This window comes from Balaenoptera acutorostrata, chromosome 7 (genome assembly GCF_949987535.1).
Source record: "Balaenoptera acutorostrata chromosome 7, mBalAcu1.1, whole genome shotgun sequence".
NCBI lineage: Eukaryota > Metazoa > Chordata > Mammalia > Artiodactyla > Balaenopteridae > Balaenoptera > Balaenoptera acutorostrata.
Window position 1 is genome coordinate 96,613,083 of NC_080070.1, and position 19,542 is coordinate 96,632,624.

Consider the following 19,542-nt stretch of genomic DNA (forward strand, 5'->3'; position numbering starts at 1 on the left):
GTTATTAACTATCCACTTATTTCCTCAAATTATGTTTTATAATTTTTCCCCAAACAAAATACTCTAGTTTGGGATAAAAATAATTTGCACCAAAATATGTATCAAAATTTCCCTGGAACTTTAATAACTATGAAACATAATGGAACTAAAAAGCTAAGAACAAATATGAAAAGCTGAATGGAAAGAGTGTTAAGTCACAGAGGTAACAGATTAAAACACCGATATATAGGCTTTTTTTTTTTTTAAGTCTCAGTCTGTAACAGTGAATTACATGAAGCAAGACATACAATACCAAGAATGTACATCTAGAGACAGAAATAGGAAATCAAAAAGTTCTTCACTCTGCTTCCAAAAGTACTCATTTTGCCCCGGTACCTTCTAACTAGCATTTGATAGCATTTTCCTATTTCCAGAAAGGCAAAAGGCAAGAGAGTAGAGAGCAACTAGAAACTGGAGAATTTTAAAAGAATTCATTAAAAGATACAGGGGCGTGTGTGTGTGAAATGTACTCAAAAATAGGGGATATGGGGATAGGTGTGTAAGTATAGCTGATTCACTTTGTTATAAAGCAGAAACTAACACACCATTGTAAAGCAATTATACTCCAATAAAGATGTTTAAAATTTTTTTTAAATATTATACAAATATGTACTGCCTTCAGTACATGAGACTTTTTTTTAAAAGTTTCAAAGAAAACATCAGAGCAAATCATTCCATTTTATAATTTTATCACATAGATTCTTCTTAGTTACGTTTTTCAAACTAAAATTTGGAACTCTTTCAATGGTTGCTCTTTATCCTCATCAAAATCTCAACTGCTTTGCTCCCTATTCATTCACAACTGCCTGGAAACCTTAACACTTTAAATGGCAGCATGTTTTATTCCAGATAAATTCACCATGACAATTGTTTTCCTGAAGTTTCCACCTGTGGGAACTGTAGCCATTAAAATACAGCTTTACCCACTGAAGAATTAATTTCACTTGAATGTGGCTTTATATTTTATTATATATTCAGCTGTGACTACAGGAGAAAAATTTTCTCTTTTAGATATGTTTCAGTAACTATTTACCAAGAAAATAAAACAAAACTACAAATTTGGTGACATACTGACTAGAACACACTGATTCAAATACTCAGTGCTTCTTCACATGAGGAGGAATTTTTCAGTCTTCATGCTAGGCAGAAAAAGGTCCTCCAAACCTAATACAGACCTTAGTCAAACAAGAAAAAAAGCAGGCAGCTTTTCATTAAAGGGAGCTAATTTCAGCTAAAACTGAAAACATGAGCTTATTTTTTAGGAGCCTGAGAATACAAAATGTGTGTATAATCAACTATATAATCCAAAAGCAAAACCAAAGTAAACCTAGAATACTATAATTAATATGCAGAGTAGAACATTAAAAAATGTTTATTTTACCAAAAAAAGAAGCAGAGTAGTGTGACAGATTTAGGACCAATTTATTCTGTAGAGCATTCATTAAAACAAATTTTTTAATCATTTAAGAAAGGCCTAATTGGCATGTTTTGAAAATTTTTGTTTCATTCATTCACTCAACTAATATTAAACACCTACTATGTACCAGGCACTGTGTGATACAACAATGAGCAAAACAACACACGGTCCCTGCCTCTGTGCCACTTATGGGATTGCTGGGAAAATAGCTCACAGGCATTTTCCTAAACCTCAATTCCAGTTATTATTCTCTGTGACTTAGATGAATACACAGATGACTCATCCAACACCCTTTTCTCATGCACTGTTCATTGTTTTTTTCACTTCTTAAATTCCAGGGAGCTTCGGCTATACCCATGGCCACACCCTGGACCCTGTCACCACACAGAATTGCTCTACATCTGAAATGAGTCTCCAGCCACAACCTCTCATCTTACCAGGTCTCTCAACCTTCAATTCAAAGCACACTCTTCCCTGAACATACCTATTCTTCAACCTATCAGTCCCTTCTTGGTTTCATTTCCTTCTCAATCTAACATGTCTAGATTTTTACCATATCCATTATTTCAACCAGCATATCATCCCCTCTCCTGTCCCTTGAATAGCAACTATTTAGCACCTACACTGTATGACTTTGGGTGCATTATTTAATTCTGAGCCTCCATTTTCTCATCTACAAAACAAAAAATAACCTACATTGTTATAGGTCATGTGGATTGTATGAGACAATGCATCTAGATTACTTTGCACAGTGGAAGATATATAATAAATGCTTATTAAATGTTTGCTACTATTATAATTATTACAACTATATTCCAGAGAATAGCATACAACTATGTAGAACGGGCAACTACAAATTCATAGTTTCAGATTGCAATTGGACCCTCAACCACATGGCAGTGTGACTCTTTTTAATGTGTTACTTGGCTTGAACACAAGCAAACACAAACTCTCTCCCCACCATCTCCGTTTCCCACAAATGAAAATGTCAAGCCTTCACCACCATCCACAAGCCCCGTATCCTATCATCTCACTTCTTTACTGTTAATAGACCACCTGGCCTCCTGCACTTCAAAGAACAGAGATCATCAGGCAGTAACTCCCTCGTGGTCTTACCTGCTTCGTGCACTCTTTCTCTTCCTATTTCAGCAGAGGACGGGTTCCTCGTCCTGCAGGAGGCTAAGCTTCCTAATCATGCCTCCCCTCCAGAACCCTAATCATTCAACAACTTCTCCTGTACCTCTTCGATTCTTCCCTACTGTTTTTTCTCCTATGCACATAAGTGCTCAAGTATCTCACATCTTCACATTTAGGAGGTGGGGACCAAAACATTCCTTCAGTTTCTCCAACCTGTGAGGGCCATGCTTTTTTTTTTTTTTTTTTTTTTTTGAGGGCCATGCTTCTTAAACCTCATTCCTCACTTTCACCCCTCAACCCTCTGTAGCAAAGCTTCTTTCCCCTAACAGTTTTCCTGAAGCTGAAGCCAAAATGAATGGATATATGTTTAAGAGAAACATTTCAATCAGATCGAGAATAATAATACTTCGCTTTATCATATATTTATTTTACCATTTGCTCCAGGTATTTTAATTTACAAAAATTACAGGCAAAATTGAAACTTACTTTGTACCCTTCCCTGCTCTCATTCCCTTTTTAATTCCCCAGATCTATTATCCTAAATTTGGTGTTCATTATTCCCTTGAATGTTTTTATATGCTTACTGCATATGCTTTTATTCATAAACAATATATAACTTTGCATGTTTTAAAACTTCATTATAAATGGTATATTGTACGTATAATTCTGCAACTTGCTTTTTTTATTCAAAGTTATATTCACAAGATTTATTCTTTTTGATATATGTAACTGAGTTCATTCAATTTCACTGCTGTATATTGTTTTATCATATGCCATGATTTATTAATTCTACTATTGTTGGCTATTGCATTATTTTCCATCTTTCACTATCACATACAATGCAATGAACATTTTTTAATATGTCTCCTTGTGCCCATCTTCTAAAGTATCCTTGGAGTGAGAAGAAAGAGTCTTATAGTATGTAGACCTTCAATTTTATTATAAAGTAACAAAGTGCTCTCCAAAGTAGTTGTGCAGATTTATATTAACATCAGCTTTGAATAAGAGCATTAGAAAATTCTTTTCTTAAAATAGCAAAAAACAAACCAGTATTTTTTGCAAGGAATGGAAATTCCAGCTAGCTCAAATAAAGGTAGTGATTGGATGATGGTGTTTCTCATCAGAAACATTTTGTGGCATCCAAGGGAAATTTTATTCTAACTAGGACTTAGGACAGAGGAATCAGCAGCCCTGGGGACCCTCTGTGCCTTGTAGACTTTCAGTCAATTATTCTCCCATTAATGTGCCTCAGCTGAACCCCATGTGTCTGTTTCTCTTCTATTGAACTTTAGTTATATGTAACTTTAGTTACATGTAGAGACACACATGTGTTACAATCTCATTACACATACTCTCTCACAACCCTTTTTCTGATGATAAGAATAGAATTCATTTTGTTCCTTGGAAGGAGGAGGAAGCAGAGATAAAGAGAGAACTGTTCAACACCGAGTCTTCAGTAGAACTGACTAAAAATAAGATGTTTGATATGAGAATATTTTTTCCTAAAAATGTGTCAAGTAGTAGCATTTCAAATTTGGGTTGGTGTGAGATGAAACAGAAGTAGTACTTGCCTGGAGATTAGCCAGAGCAGGGGACCATGAATACACAAACCCGGAGAAAATAACAGATGTTATGCAGCGAGCTTTGGGCTTTGGGAGAGTTTAAGTCGTGTTTCCCTAAATCTGATTAGCACTAGCCCAGATGGAGGGAGCCAGGTTCCCTCTTCTGGGCTCTGCACTTCAGAGGCCCCCTTTCTGGCTCTGCTCCAGCGGTGCCCCTCCCTGTGAAGTAAGGAGTTTGCAGAGTTGGGGATATGCCTATCTGGAACCCATACCCTTCTGGATCCATGGGACCTAGAATCCCCTATCCTACTGGTCCCAAGCTGGCTTCCTAGGCCTGCACAGGCCTCTTGCCCAGGTCCCTCTGGAGAGTAGATCACCCCACCAGTGTGTATATATCTGGGCCAGAGGAGTGGCCAAGGAATTTGGTTTGGAAGGATGTGGAAGGAAGTTGGGTGTTGGACCCTAGGATGTCCATATTCACACGTGAGTCCCTCCTGATGCTGGATGAAGCTTGGGATGAAAAGACAAGCTTGGCTCTTAGTCCAAGAGCCTCCATTGGTACTTTTACCCTAGTACCTGAAAATCTGAGAAGAAAGCTTATCTACGAAGGACAGGGTGGCCCGAGCTGACATTCCATGTAGCGTAATTTGAGGGGCATTGCAAAACCCTGCTTATAATACAAGGTATGCCTTGGGTAAACCTCTCCTGAGAATCAACCATGAACCTCCTCCCTAACTGATATAGTAATGAAGCAGCGAGAAAAATTCACCTACAATTTTAATTTTCAAAAGCTCATTATGCATTATGATCTTGTAAGAAAAATATTTCATATGCAGCCACCTGTAAAGTGAAATAGGCTAAAGGCTTGGTTCTCATACAAGGCAATAATTTCTCCATTTGGAATGCTAGCAATGTTCTCTCTTCGGAAAGTTTATAGAGCTTATATCCTGCCTGTTCTCCTTTAATAAAGAAATATTAAATATTTTAAAATAAACTTTCTTTAATGAGCTAGAAAAAAAATTCTTTTCTTACCTAAAGTAACAAGTATTTTTTTCCTATAATTTCTTCTAAATATTTTAAAATTTTATTTCTTCACACTTAGGAACTATCTGGAATAAATTTTTGCCTTTGGATAATTATTTGACCCACAACCATATACTGAACAGTCCATCCTTTTTCTACTGATTTGTAATGTCACTTATATCATACATTAGGGATCCATACAAACAAGTATCTATTTCTGGGTTTTCTATTCTGTCCCGTTGGTCTATCTGTTTACACACTGAGTCTGTCTGGCCTGCTATAACAAAATACCAAGGACTAAACGGCTTACAGACAACAGAAATCTGTTTCTCGCAGTTCTGGAGGATGGGAAGTCCAAGATCAAGGTGCTGGCATATTTGGTGTCTGGTGAGATCTCACTTCCTGGTTCACAGACTACTCTCTTTTTGTTGTAACCTCACATGATGAAAGAGAAAAGGGAGCTCTCTAAGGCACCTCTTTTACAGGGGCAGTAATCCTATTCACGAGGGCTCTACCCTCATGATCTAATCACTTCCCAAAGGCCCCATCTCCAAATACTATCACATTTGGGATTAGGCTTTGACATATCAATTTTGGGGGGACATAATATTCAGTCTATAGCATACAGCTGTACCATACCGTCTTAATTACTACACCTTTAAAGTAAATTTTTATACTCAGTAAGAAAAGTCCTCTGTTCTTCAAAATTATTTTTGCTATTCTTGACATTTTGCTCTTTAATGTGGACGTTAAATCAGTCTAAGTTCAACTAAAACACAAACAAACAAACATGCTGGTAGGATTTTGATAGAAAAAGCAGTGATAATGAGTATCCCTTTCTTGTTCCTGACATTAATAAAAATGATCCTAAAATTTCATCATGAAGTATGATAGGTTTTTAGAAGGTTCTTTGACAGTTACCTTTAATCAGATTAAGGAAGTTTCCTTCCATCTCTAGTTGTCTAAGAGTTTACTTGTTGGTTTTATTATTAAGATTTGATGAGAAGTTGGATAAGAGAGAGAAGAAGGTAAGGAAGAGTAACCCCCACGTTTCTGAACTGGCGAGTGAGTGGATGGAGATGTCATTCATAAGAAAAACAGATTTATGAAGGAAGATGGAGTATTTGGTAAATATGAAGTACTGGTGGGACATTCAAATGAAGATATCCTATAGACCTGTGCTGTCCAATGTGGTATCCTACTCACATGTGGCTTATTGATTACTTGAAATGTGGCTAGTCCAAATGAGATGTGCTGTAAGTGTTCACAACAGATATTGAAGAAAGTATTAAAAATTGTAACGTATTTCATTAATATTTCTCATACTAGTTATAGGTTGAAATAATATTTTGAATATACTGGGTTAAACAAAACATACTTAAATTAACTCCACCTTTTTAAATGTTTTTAAATGAGACTACCAGAAAATTTTGAATTACATATGTAACTCTCATTATACTTCTGTTGGATAGCATTACTATAGGCACTTGGAGATACAAATCTGATACTCATGAGGTGTGAATTTGTGAATTATAATCTTATAGGTGGAGTTAAGGCCACAGGTATAGATGAATCTGACCGTGAAGTATGCTGAGTGAGAAAAGGACTAATGCATCTAAAGTACAATTTGACTTACAAAACTCTATTTACTGACAGTTTCTCAGGAATATATGTTTGCAAGGTGAGTGACACAATCATCATACAAATATTGAGATTCTATGTTCCAGTGAAGCGAGACCGCAGCTCACATGAAAATAAAAATAATATAGGAACATTATTTTAATTGTAAGTTTTTTCTTCACCTCTGTAAAATCTGTACATACATTCAAAGGAGCTGGACTTACAGCCCCGCATAATCCAACACTGTAAACCAACCTGATGAAAAGGGTCGTCTCTATATTCTTTTTTCACACATGGATTAATTTGAGGATTTTCCACATCTGTCTCACTGGTACAAGATGATCGGCATTCTGCACAATGTAACAAGTCTTCCCATAATACATCTTCTGTTTCAGATTCTGGCCTTGTGCTCTCAGAATCCTGTCTGGAACTTGAACAGCGAGAGCTGCAACTAGTACCCGATTTAGGGGCATCCTGAAATCAAGATATTCTTTGACATTAATACAATTTATGTACCCTTTCCAACTCAAAGGATTCTATCAGAAACATATATTGCTACTTTTTGCTAAAACAACACACACACTGTCAAATGACAGTGAAATAAATAGCAAAGCATTAAAATACATAATATTTTTTAAGGAGAAACAAAATTTCCTCATCAAAATCTGATTTCACATCTCAGCTCAAGTGTTATTTTGCAGGCAAAGGTTGTGCCTGTTTTCTCTTAAAGTTTATACAAAGTTCAGAATTCAGAGACTCGTCTAAATCCATATGGACTGCATAGTCAGTGAATGTTAACCCACTTTAATTGATGTGTTTAATGGAGTTCTTTTCTTAGTTTTTTTTTCTTTTTTTTTATAGCAACAATAGATTTCATGTATCTACTGTTTTTGTTTTTCAAACAGAAGTTCAATAAATTGATATAAAATTAACAAATAATCTATATCAGGAAGATAACTGCCAACTCATGTTTCTTAATCTATTGTAAAAAAGTGAAAAACTAAAAGGCACAAGTTAAATAATTTCTGACCAATTTACTTTTTTCCTAAGAGTTTTTAATGTGCAAAATAAATACCTTTGACTACACTTTAATTTAAATTAATTCCAAATAACCTTTCCTAAATAAAGAATGGTAATAGCCATCCTTATGTAGTCAAGTATGCTGAAATTTTTGGATTTGTTTTTAGCTATCCTCTGTCACTAAGATTTTGTCAATTCTACTTTAAAATATTTTATATTTACCCCTCTCTATTTCCCATGTTATCACCACAGTTCAGACTTCATCATTCACACCTTGTTTGCTCTAAGACCTTCCTGCCTGACCCCTATCTGAAAGGTCTTCCCCTCTTTCCAGATTAACCTTCCCACAGTGAAGCTATTCTTTCATTCCTCAGACAAAAATCTTTCTGTGGCTTCCCACTGCCCTCCTGCATAAAGTTCACATTCCTTCACCCAGCATGCTTGTCTTCAAATGTGCTACTTCGGACCCTGTTCTCCACTTCTCCTCCAGTCACACTGGGCTACGTCTTAGCCTCTAAACACAGCTTGCTCTTTGCACTCTAGCCTCTGATCATGTTCCTACCTCTTACTGTAATCCTACTCTCCTTTAAAGCCTACTCAACAAAGTGTCAGGAAAATACCATCTCTACCCCTTTCCAGCTGTCTTACCTTGTTTCTGAGTCTTAGTTTAGCCACCTACCAATGGGGAATAAAACTACCTACCTTAAAATAGATATTAAAACTTAAATGAGCACTGTAGCTTTTAATACAAACCTAGTACAAAGGCGCTCGACAAATGTTAAAGGTACTCTCTATTTAGAACAATTACAAATGTAAAGGTACTCTCTATTTAGAACAATTACTTTGTCCCTGAAGCGAGTTATTATTATTTATATTCATTTGATGATAAATTTTGCATTGTTGTCTGGCATCTGTAATATTGTCTGTGTTAGATGTTCATGTATTTCATATTCTCAAATAAATCCTAACTCTCAAATACACTATAAGTCTAGGAAAGACAGAAACCAAACACTACTATTTTTTGCCATCATTAGCACAGGTAACAAAATGTCTTAAATGAATGAGATATATTATTGATAATTAACTTATTGATATTAGAGTGAGATACTAAATATATATTTAGTGTACTGATAGAGTATTTGTGGGAGGAGGGTTGTTTGAGGGAGAAGTAAAAATTTTCCAAAAGAGTTGAACAGGAAAATGAAAAAAGAAAGAAAAATAATACAGAAAGAGAAAAGGGTAAAAATTAGTCAGCTTTCTTTCATGAAAAGCACTCCAAAAATACTTCCGATTCACTAATGTCAACCAGAATATTTGAAGCATAAGCAGTTTTCATCACAACAGTTTTCATTAGATAGCAAGACAGAGACTGTATTAAGTAATCAGTAATTGCTAATCCAAAATTTTTGATAAAACTAGCTTATTATCTATAACTAATTTCTGATGCAGACTTGTCAATCAGATACAGAAATAAGTAATAGGATTAAAGGCCTGATGACTGTTTAAGTGAAACTAATGGGTGATTTCAGGGATAAAGAAATATCTGTAATTCTTTATAAATGTATTTTGTCAAATACTGATTAATAAGTGGACCATTTTACAAATGTAAAATCTAAAAATTATTGCCTATAATTGTTTACATTTCAAACAGAATTTTATCTGCAGTATTTAAGTAGTTAGTGGCCACTTTAAATTTCACTACAAATTGCTGAATTAAGCTAAAAAATAGGAAATTTTAGAACTGAAGAAAATAGCTCAAGTTAATAGCTCATTTAATACAATTTGTTCTGCTTATTTCAAATCTTTAGACAGACAGCTAAAACTGAGGATACAATCATATTAAGAAAGTTTATTTATTTGAACTGAAATAGATGAAGGGAATAAGCATTTATAACATAAATGCTTTGTGCCTGGCAATTATGCATAATCTTATTTAAACTTAACAATCTGATGAGGCCAGTCTCCTTCCCTCCCCACTGTACAGAGGCAGAAACTGAGACTCAGGTAAGTTAAATAATTTTTCCAAAGTCACTTAAGTAGTCTGACTCCATGCCCATGGTTTCTTCACTATGCTTCCCATCAAATGCTGCCTTCATCAGATGAAAGGCTAATCCACAATAGGGAATAAAAATTGAAAGATACCTGCAGAGTTAAACAAAGCAAGACAGAGCTAGGAAACAGGACAAATGCTTAAACAGAGCTACCGGTTCCCCAGGACACCTCCTATATCTCAGATAACCAAAGTAATTCAACCACCATCTTCCCAACAAGAGACTGGAAGAAGCCAATCAGATATAGTAGATAGTAGAAAAAGGCAAGAAACCAGGGTGGGGGTAGGGTTTGGGGGTTGAGGGGTAAGAGGGAGGAGGGTTAGGTGAAAGTCCAACACACTGAATGGCAAGATCACTACCTCATCCCCAACCCCCTTGGTGCACAAACACCATGACAGCATGGTATAATATCTACCACCCCCATTCCACCAGAAGATTGGATGATTCTTCCTGAAAAACTAAATGCCCCTAAAAAGTGTATCTATAGATGCCGACATCTGGGAGGCTTACAACAAATGGCTGGGTCCCTGACCAGTACTCTTAAAGTGAGGCCCACCAGTCTTACCCCTGCAAAAAGTGCTTCCCCAAATGATTTCTTTGTGCCTCACCCTAAAAGAAAACAGTATCACCAGTAATTTGAAGAGTATAGTAATAAATACATATAGATGCAAAACAACGCTACAAATCCTCTGTCTGAATTTTACTTATTCAAAGGAGGTTGTGTTTTGCTTTTTCAATAAAAAATAAGAACAACTTTGAAGGTGGTTTGACTCGAGAGTAAAAAAATTTGGAACTGAAATACAGCTTTTTAAATATTTTCTAGTCTAAAGTTCCTCACTTCACAGATGAAGAATTTGAAGACCAGATTTTATTTTTATGTAATCTTTTATACCACTTTTAAAAAGATTTAAAACAACCAATGCCTACTAGCTAATTATCAGCCTTACTTAGCTTGGAATCTGGCAGATTTTAAGAAACATTTATTTAAAAGTTAAGATTAGTAGAATAATGTTCTGCCCTTCAAGAATCTCAATATTTCAAAATATAGCTGCAAACCAAGAAAAGTAAAGATTAGGGGAGAGAAAAGTACCTCTGAAGCGAAGTAATTCATTCCATAGGAGAGCGGAGACCTCCTTCTATAGGAGGTCCTGAATCCTTTCCAGGACCAACAGACTTCTACCTGTGCGTGGAATAAGACTTTGAATTTCACAAGCATGGCTGACTGGCTTAGGCACACTAAACGGCACATCAGATAATGTGGATGAAGAGGCGATGAGGAGACATACTGGCATTCGTGTCTTTCTAAGGCAGCCACTGAGAGAAGAAACAGCCAGAGTCACGTAGAAAGACTAACTAGAGATAAAACCACAAGGAAGAGTGTACAAAGAACAAGTAACTCTTCTAATCTTAAAACTCTCAAGCTACTCATATTCCAGCACAGCATTAGATTTTTCGCAAGTTTGACCCTAAATCATCAATAAAAATATATATATATTCTAATACAGTATAAAAAGAGTAGAAGGTAATGTTTATCAAAAAGTGACGTAAAAAGTAATTCATGTGCCTTCAAGCAAGACAATGTATTGTCCTTAGAATAAAATGTGAAAATACAATTGAATGAAATTTTTTTTCTATTTAAATATTTCAAGAGATATAATAACGTCAAGAGATGTGATAAAGTTGGAAAAGGGTTTGGAGAGAAACAGACATTAATAAAGAAAAACAGAATCAAAGAAGAAAAAGGAATTGAATTTTATAGGCTGGGCGACTTAACTGGTGACAGTAACATGAAGGAAGTCACTTAGAATAATAACTTTGCTACAATCTAGAAGTTATAAAGCCTTTCAAATCGTGGAAAAGACTAACATAGGAGTTCACAGATTGTCTCTCCAGGATCTTCTTTAAAAGGAAACAACAAACTCAATGTATGAGTCTTCAGAGATAACACACAAAATGAATACAAGTGTGTGGCTATTTATCATGTATGAAATACATTAATCTAAAACTGCTCCTCGGGGCTTCCCTGGTGGCGCAGTGGTTGAGAATCTGCCTGCTAATGCAGGAGACACGGGTTCGAGCCCTGGTCTGGGAAGATCCCACATGCCACGGAGCAGCTGGGCCCGTGAGCCACAACTACTGAGCCTGCGCGTCTGGAGCCTGTGCCCTGCAACGGGAGGGGCCGCGATAGTGAAAGGCCCGCGCACCGCGATGAAGAGCGGTCCCTGCACCGCGATGAAGAGTGGCCCCCACTTGCCGTAACCAGAGAAAGCCCTCGCACGAACTGAAGACCCAACACAGCCAAAAAAAAATTAAAAAAAAATAAAATAAAATAAAATAAAACTGCTCCTCTGTAAGTCCAGATCACGTAACAGTAAGATATCGAGACTGATGGGAAATATCTGTTATTTCAATAATCATAAATTTGTTGAAAAAAGTTGTAAATTAAAAACATACAAAATAGATATATATGTACAGATACAAGGCTAAAGTATATACCTCATTAGGGTAATGTTTCTTATAATGGTGTGACTTTCTATTCCGAAGAATGCTCTCAGAAGTCCTGTCTGCATGACGGCGCAATGGGTATCCTGTTTCTGGACCTTCTTCACTGGAGACTTCATCAGAGACATTTGTTACTGTCCTTTGGGTATCCTAAGTTAGGAGTATAAAAAGAGAGTTGTTGGTAATTTCTGACTAACCTTGCAGCTTTAAAACTGCAAAATTTTAAATTGTACATACATATACACATATACTTTCAAATACCTCTAAAGATCTCGGAGTAATTGATTAGTACTACCTGATTTTCTAAAAAATGTCTTAAATCAGTGACTAAAGTAACTCAATAGTCATCTGTTAAATATTGTTCTATAACATTTCTGTTCACAAAAGGATTTGAAATGGCTTACAAAATTGAGAATGTAAAATAGTATAAAAGCAGAACAGAGACCCTTTGAAGGAAGCTTGAGAGACCTAAAATGAATTACATTATTCTCACAAACCGAAAATGCTATCAATCTTAAGACCAGCACTGATTTAATAATGGGTTATGAGGCAATGAGGAGGTGATTGGTAGCTGAATGAAACACATATCAGGCAGACAACACCATGTAAATATTGATTTTTTAGAGATAACCAGATTCCAGAAGTTCTGAAACTGAGAGACTCCAGAGCAGATATTTTACTGATACTTTCATGTTCCTCTTATATGACGTTAGTAGGTAATACATACCTGGAAATGTGTTTGAAAACTGCATGACTAAAAACTTAATTTATTTGTTGACTGATGCTAGTGATGTGAGGCTCACATTACCAGAGAGTTAAATGCCTCAAAAATCTAAAATCAGAGTAAGGGACTCTGATTCATTGCTGCCCCATGCTATTTATTATATAGCTACAGGTACTGAAAATACATGTACTGTCAAGCAATAACACATACTTCACTCAAAATAGAGAATCCTCTTTTCTTCCTTCACTTTCCTCAACACACATGTTCATGCTTACGTTCCTAAATGTAACAAAGGTAACATCTTTTAATTTGACCATATATATATATATTTTTTTTACTGTAACGGCTTTTAAAGAATAAATTATTTGGGTTTCCCTGGTGGCGCAGTGGTTAAGAATCCGCCTGCCATTGCAGGGGACAGGAGTCCGATCCCTGGGCCGGGAAGATCCCGCATGCCACGGAGCAGCTAAGCCCATGCGCCACAACTACTGAGCCTGCGCTCTAGAGCCCGTGCTCTGCAACAAAAGAAGCCACAATGAGAAGCCCGCCCCCCGCAAAGAAGAGTAGCCCCTGCTTGCCTCAACTAGAGAAAGCCCATGCGCAGCAACAAAGACCCAACACAGCCAAAAATTAAGAACAAACAAATAAATAAATAAAATTTTAAAAAAAAGAATAGATTATTTAACCAAAAAACTTCAGGGAAACAAAGAGAAAGAAGATATTACATTAAGCTTTGTTACAATAAACCCAGGGTTTCTTCTGGAAAAGTAAACAAACAATTGTTATCCTTAACAAATTTCCTCAGTAAGAATTTTTTGCAAATTAAAAACAAAACAAATGTGCTGACACCAAAGGTAACAAAGGTAGGAAAAATAAGGTACTATTTTCTTACAGAGAACATTAATGGAAAACCAGGGTCCTAGTTCAGTGTCTAGAATAATTTAGATGTTCCATTTGAAATAAATTCTTACACACACACAGAAATGGGGAAATAAAAAGTAACGTTTAACAAATATCAACTATAAATTATAAAGTGCTTTAACATTTCAAAACAACTGGAGCCATCAATCAATTCAGAAGGTGCCAAGTTATACTGGAAATCAGGTTTATTCACACTACTTTATCTGATTTTCAGCTTCATCAGTGTGATTTGTAAAGGCTCACAGAATAAATTCTGGAGAAAATACATACACTCAAGGGCAACTACTATGTCTAAGTCACTTCCCATTAACTAATATAAAATCACACAAATTACTTTTAAAAATCACACTTACTTTGCTGGGAATGTTCCTCAGTGTTCCTGTGTTCCAGGTTGCCTCTTCTGGTCGAAGAGTTTCACACTGAGGTTCATGGCTTTGTACTCCATCTTCGCTGCTTTTAACAGTCTTTTTCCCGTCAAGGGATACATAGCCATTGTCAGTCTCAGTTGATTTATCAATTGAATTCTTTGCTTTCTTTGATCTAAAAAGGAAAATATGTGAAGCATGTTATGTGGACTTAGCTTATTTTGGATAGGTTACCAGCAGAAATTATGGTCTGTTAATAATTAAATCTGGTAGTTATTTCTCAGCATTTTAATCACTACCTTATTTTTACAATAAATAATTCAGCAATATAATATCTATCACAAAAAATAAACATGTAAATCAATGTCCTACTTCAGCTTATTTTATAAGTTTTAAGGTCTTACAAATAGCAATTCTAAGAGACATGCCCTAACTTACCAAACAATTCTTGGTCAAAATCACCTGGTCTGGACTTCCCTGGTGGCGCAGTGGTTAAGAATCCGCCTACCAATGCAGGGGACGGGGGATGGAGCCCTGGTCCGGGAAGATCCCACATGCCGCGGAGCAACTAAGCCCGTGCGCCACAATTATTGAGCCTGCGCTCTAGAGCCCGCGAACCACAACTACTGAGCCCACGTGCCACAACTACTGAAGCCCATGCGCCTAGAGCCCGTGCTCTGCAACAAGAGAAGCCACCGCAATGAGGAGCCCATGCACCACAACGAAGAGTAGCCCCCGCTCGCCGCAACTAGAGAAAGCCCGTGCGCAGCAACGAAGACCCAACGCAGCCAAAATAAATAAATAAATAAACTTATTAAAAACATGATTAAAAAAAAATCACCTGGTCTTTGAGCAAAATCTAGGATCAAAATTTTGCCGATTTTATTATGGTTAATAATATATTTTTAAGGTCTTATTTTTTTAAGAACTACCTCAGTAATTATTAAGTTGCAATTAGTGGTTTAACTTAGTTTTAATACTCTCCTTTACCCAAATACTTTACCATTAGTATGGATACATAAATATCTCTGATAAATTCATTTTAATATACAATGGAGACACAGGACCTTTTGTAACACAAAAGCACACGAAAAAAGGGAAAATTTTGTACAAGATTCTACATAATGGAAGAAGTAAAAACAAAGAACACAAAGAAAAAGAAGTAACCTCTTTCACCCATTGAAATACTCTAGAAAAAATGTTAGTAATCACGTAGCTTACAAGTACCTAAAAGACTACAATTGAGGTTCTTCATTCACAGGTATTAAGTTTTTCTCAATACAAAAAATATAACATGGAAAATAATAAACCATTTGATTAATAGGCAAATGCTTGAAGAGTCCTCTTCAGAGACTGCAGTGGGTGAAAGAATGGCTATCCAAAAGAAATATTAGTAGAAACATAATGTAAATCCCACATAAAATTAAAATGTGCTCAATGCAGATTAAGTCTGTCATAAAACATTACTAAAGAGCAATTGTATTTAATTATATTTAAATAAATTCCCTTGAATTTTCTCCAAAGTATCAGTTTTGCAAGACAGGAAAAATAAAACTAGTATATTGCCTTCAGGCAGGTCAAAAAACAAAAGGACTTTCAAATGGGGAAAAAATGTTATCTTTAACACTACAGTTACTCAGTTCTATTGGAATCTATCAGAACTGTGCAGGACCTTAGAATTCATCTACGCTAAATATTCATTTTGGAAACAAAGAATCAGAAATATAAAGAGGTCTAAGCGACTTATTTAAGGTCACACAGCCAGTTAGAGGCAAAGCTGACATGAGAACACAGACCTTCTGACTATGAGGTTAATCATATCCCCCACACTACCTCCAAACACCCACTCTCTGAGAAACTTCCTGTTAGGATTTCTTCTTAACACACTCATCAAAGCCTAGACAATTTCTGTCTTATACAAACAGGCCCCTTTCCTTCCTGACCTTCTCCTGCAAGACTACTAAAGGGGACAGACAGGCCATACCTCTCATATGCTCTACAGAGCTCTGATGCTTTCTGGTCATGAAGAACACACCTCAGCAGAGCTGCAAGACTCAAAAGTCTAATCTTCTGACCCTTTTCTTTCTATATTACCCTAAGAGGCATGCAGAGACTAAGGGAATGAGCCATAGAGCAGAGATAATTTAAGAGTGGCAGAGGGAGGGAGGAAAATGAATTACAGTAGAGAGGAGAAAGGGCAAAAGAGAAAATAAAAGGTGCAGAGGAAACCTGTGACCTTCTCTGCCTAGAGAAGAGACAGAAATGCCAGTTATTAACTGTTCCCTTTACCTCTCCCTTGAATATTGTGCAATATGTAGATGTGGAAAAAGACCAAGGGAAGTGAAGTTACTTGATATCTTAAAAATGTGAAAAACTCAAAGACAGTGAAAGTGTGTACTGGAAAGGTATTTATGAAGCTTCATGGAAACTGTACTGGGCTGGAAAGGGAGGGGGAAGGCAGTGAATAAGGTGAAGGAAGACTGAAAAGTTGATAGAACAGAACCATTAATCAGCCAGGATATGCAAGAAGAGAAACTTATTTGGGAAGAAAGAATGTTGGACCTGAAGTGCCTGGGAACATCCTGAGAAAGATCAGTAGGCAGTTGATAACACAGGCCTAGAAGCCAATGGTCAAAGCCAAAAAAAAGTAGCTGTCAACTTGCAGAGTGAACCAGAGGGCCACTAGAACCCTAGAGGGTCAAAAGATACGGGCCTACTGAAAAGGGCTTTGACTCAGTAGTAACGGCTGCTTTAAGAATTTTTCTAAGGGGAATGTATTCTTTCCTTACCAGGACAGAGTAAAGACCATGTTAAGCCAGGGGAAAGAGTACTAGTAGCACTCGTTCCATATATCTTTCGGCCATCTCCTACTTCCTCCCTACTTCCTCTCTTCCTTATCTCTGCCTCCTTCCAATCTTCTCTGGGTTGTTTCTCTCTCCCAGTATCTCCTCGAAGTACAAGTAACATTATCAGAAGATATGAACAGCAAGTTACTAAGCTACCATAGCTATCTGATACTTCTCTTCTGCTAAGTGCAGATAACTTGCAAACCAAGCTGAAATAACAAAGAAAACACGAAATGTAAGTACCAACCTCAGAGTTTACAAAGCAGCTCAAAATACAAATCGAGGCAGCTTGGCAGTGGCTGGTAGTAACAGCACTTGCAAAAGCACTGTTGGAATGGAACAGCAGGAGCAGCCCAGCAACAGCCAGTAATGGCAACTCATTTGAAGGCAATTTTAGGGCAGGGGGCCAGGTACAGCCCAGAGGGGTTGGGAGATGGGATACATACAGAAGATTAATTGAATAAGTATATTGAGGACAATAGGAACCAGATTTTTCAGTGATAGAGAAGGAAGATATAGAGAGGAGAAAAGATAAAATGAACTCTGCGGTATTGTATCTGAATTGGAACTACCACTGCAAATTCATGGCTTACCTCGAAAGAAATAAATATAAATGTAAAAGGATACACACACACACACACACACTTTCTAGCTCTGTCCACTGAGAAGGCCCTAGGGTAGCAACACCACAATAGCAATGAGCGTATCCAGCATTCAGATCTTGGTTTCTATATACCACTCTCCTTGAAGAAGTGACTCATTCCAGGCCTGAGGCAGAGGAAGTACAAGTTGAAGCTGGAAACATTTTGTTGTGCCAGAAAGTAAGGAAGGGTTCAGAGAATGATAAGGACATGCCAAAAAGACAAAGAAACTGCTCAAAGGGGCTCCCCTGGCCAAATTGAAGCCAATCTAATATCAAAATAAATAATGACAGCAACAAATTAAAATAAATAGAAATCCATAAGTAAATAATTAAGGGAAAGCTCTTCCGTAAAGTAGAATGCCAAGTAATAAATGTAGAAGGAATGACAGAGTTAGAAAAATTACCATTTGGCAACCACCATAATAATAATTCAAGCAAGAATCATCAATGGATGCTAAAACCAGAAGGTGAAGGTGGGATGAGAAATAGGTTATTTTTATAGTTAATGTATCTCCACATAGGACATTTGTTGATTATAAAGGAAAAAATAAATAAATTTACCATGGAGAAATATAGCAGACACTATCTTAATTGTGTGATTCATATAAATATCACTAACAAGGGAACAAATCTACATAGTTTGCCACCTGACAGGATGCAATGATATTGCTGCCAAAAATGCATAACTGAGTTTAATTATGAAGAAATATCACACTACTAACTCAGTGGTATGCTGCTAAATGTTGAACAACCAGCTATCCAGGGGTAAAAAGCTCTTGTTTATAGTGTTCCCTTATTTCCATGGTGTAAATAATCCTACCACGGCCAATTTCAAGTACCAACTGACAACGCTGAAGACAGCATTGGGAAAAGATACACATATTCAGCTCTCACAAGTCACTTGGAGCTAGATCCAGAAAACCACCTGCACAAACCCAAATTAATAGACATTCTACAAAGTGACTGCCCTGTATCTTCAAAACTGTGAAAAACATGAAACTTGAGGAAAGACTGAAGTCTGTCCCACAATGGAGACAAGACATGACCCCTGGTGTGCTGTAAAGGATATTAATAGGGACAATTAACAGAACTGAACTGGGTCTCTGGGGGAAAGATACATGGGAGTTCTTTGCACTGTTCTCTCAACATTTCTGTAAGTTTGAAATTGTTTCAAAATAAAATTATATATTTTTAAAAGTACAAACTGATTACTTTAGATCTGAGCATCAGGGACATGCTGACAGGAGAAAATGTAGGAGAGTTAAGTTCCAATAAAGCAGGTTAGAGGGTCAAAAATTGTGACTGCTCCAGGCAAGGTTTAGTTTTACCACTGATTGCTATATCATTCATATTGTCATTAATTGCTGAAAGTAAGAACTTCACAGAATTATATTAATTTCTCAAAAGGAACATAGGTTACCAAGACTCATATGTTTAAGTAATTCTTCCCATTCCCTTACAAAAGGGGGTAAAATTATTAGGGAAAGACAGTGGGAGTGAGAGATTTTTTAAATATATATATATTGTGAAATTCTACTTAGAGTATATTTTTTAAAGGGAAGTTACTTCTATTTAAGTGAACTTAAAAATATGTAAAAAAAATAAACTGAAGCGAGCTAAGTATTTTGATTTTTTTCCTTTCTTTTTTTGGGGGGCAGGGGATCCGTTAATA

General features: G+C 36.5%; 1 protein-coding gene across 7 annotated transcripts in view; it reads right to left on the bottom strand.

Annotated features, from left to right (window-relative positions):
* The window catches only part of PHTF2 (putative homeodomain transcription factor 2), a 177,496-nt gene that overhangs the window by 69,208 nt on the left and 88,746 nt on the right, over positions 1 to 19,542 (bottom strand). For 6 of the 7 annotated variants that reach the window (XM_057549548.1, XM_057549549.1, XM_057549551.1 and 3 more), the window contains 3 exons: positions 14,370 to 14,556; positions 12,366 to 12,521; positions 7,054 to 7,272 (listed from right to left, as the gene is read on the bottom strand). In XM_057549548.1, coding sequence (XP_057405531.1) covers positions 7,054 to 7,272; positions 12,366 to 12,521; positions 14,370 to 14,556 — 562 coding nt within the window. The remainder of the gene's footprint in view (positions 1 to 7,053; positions 7,273 to 12,365; positions 12,522 to 14,369; positions 14,557 to 19,542) is intronic. The other variant, XM_057549552.1, reaches the window with a different exon arrangement.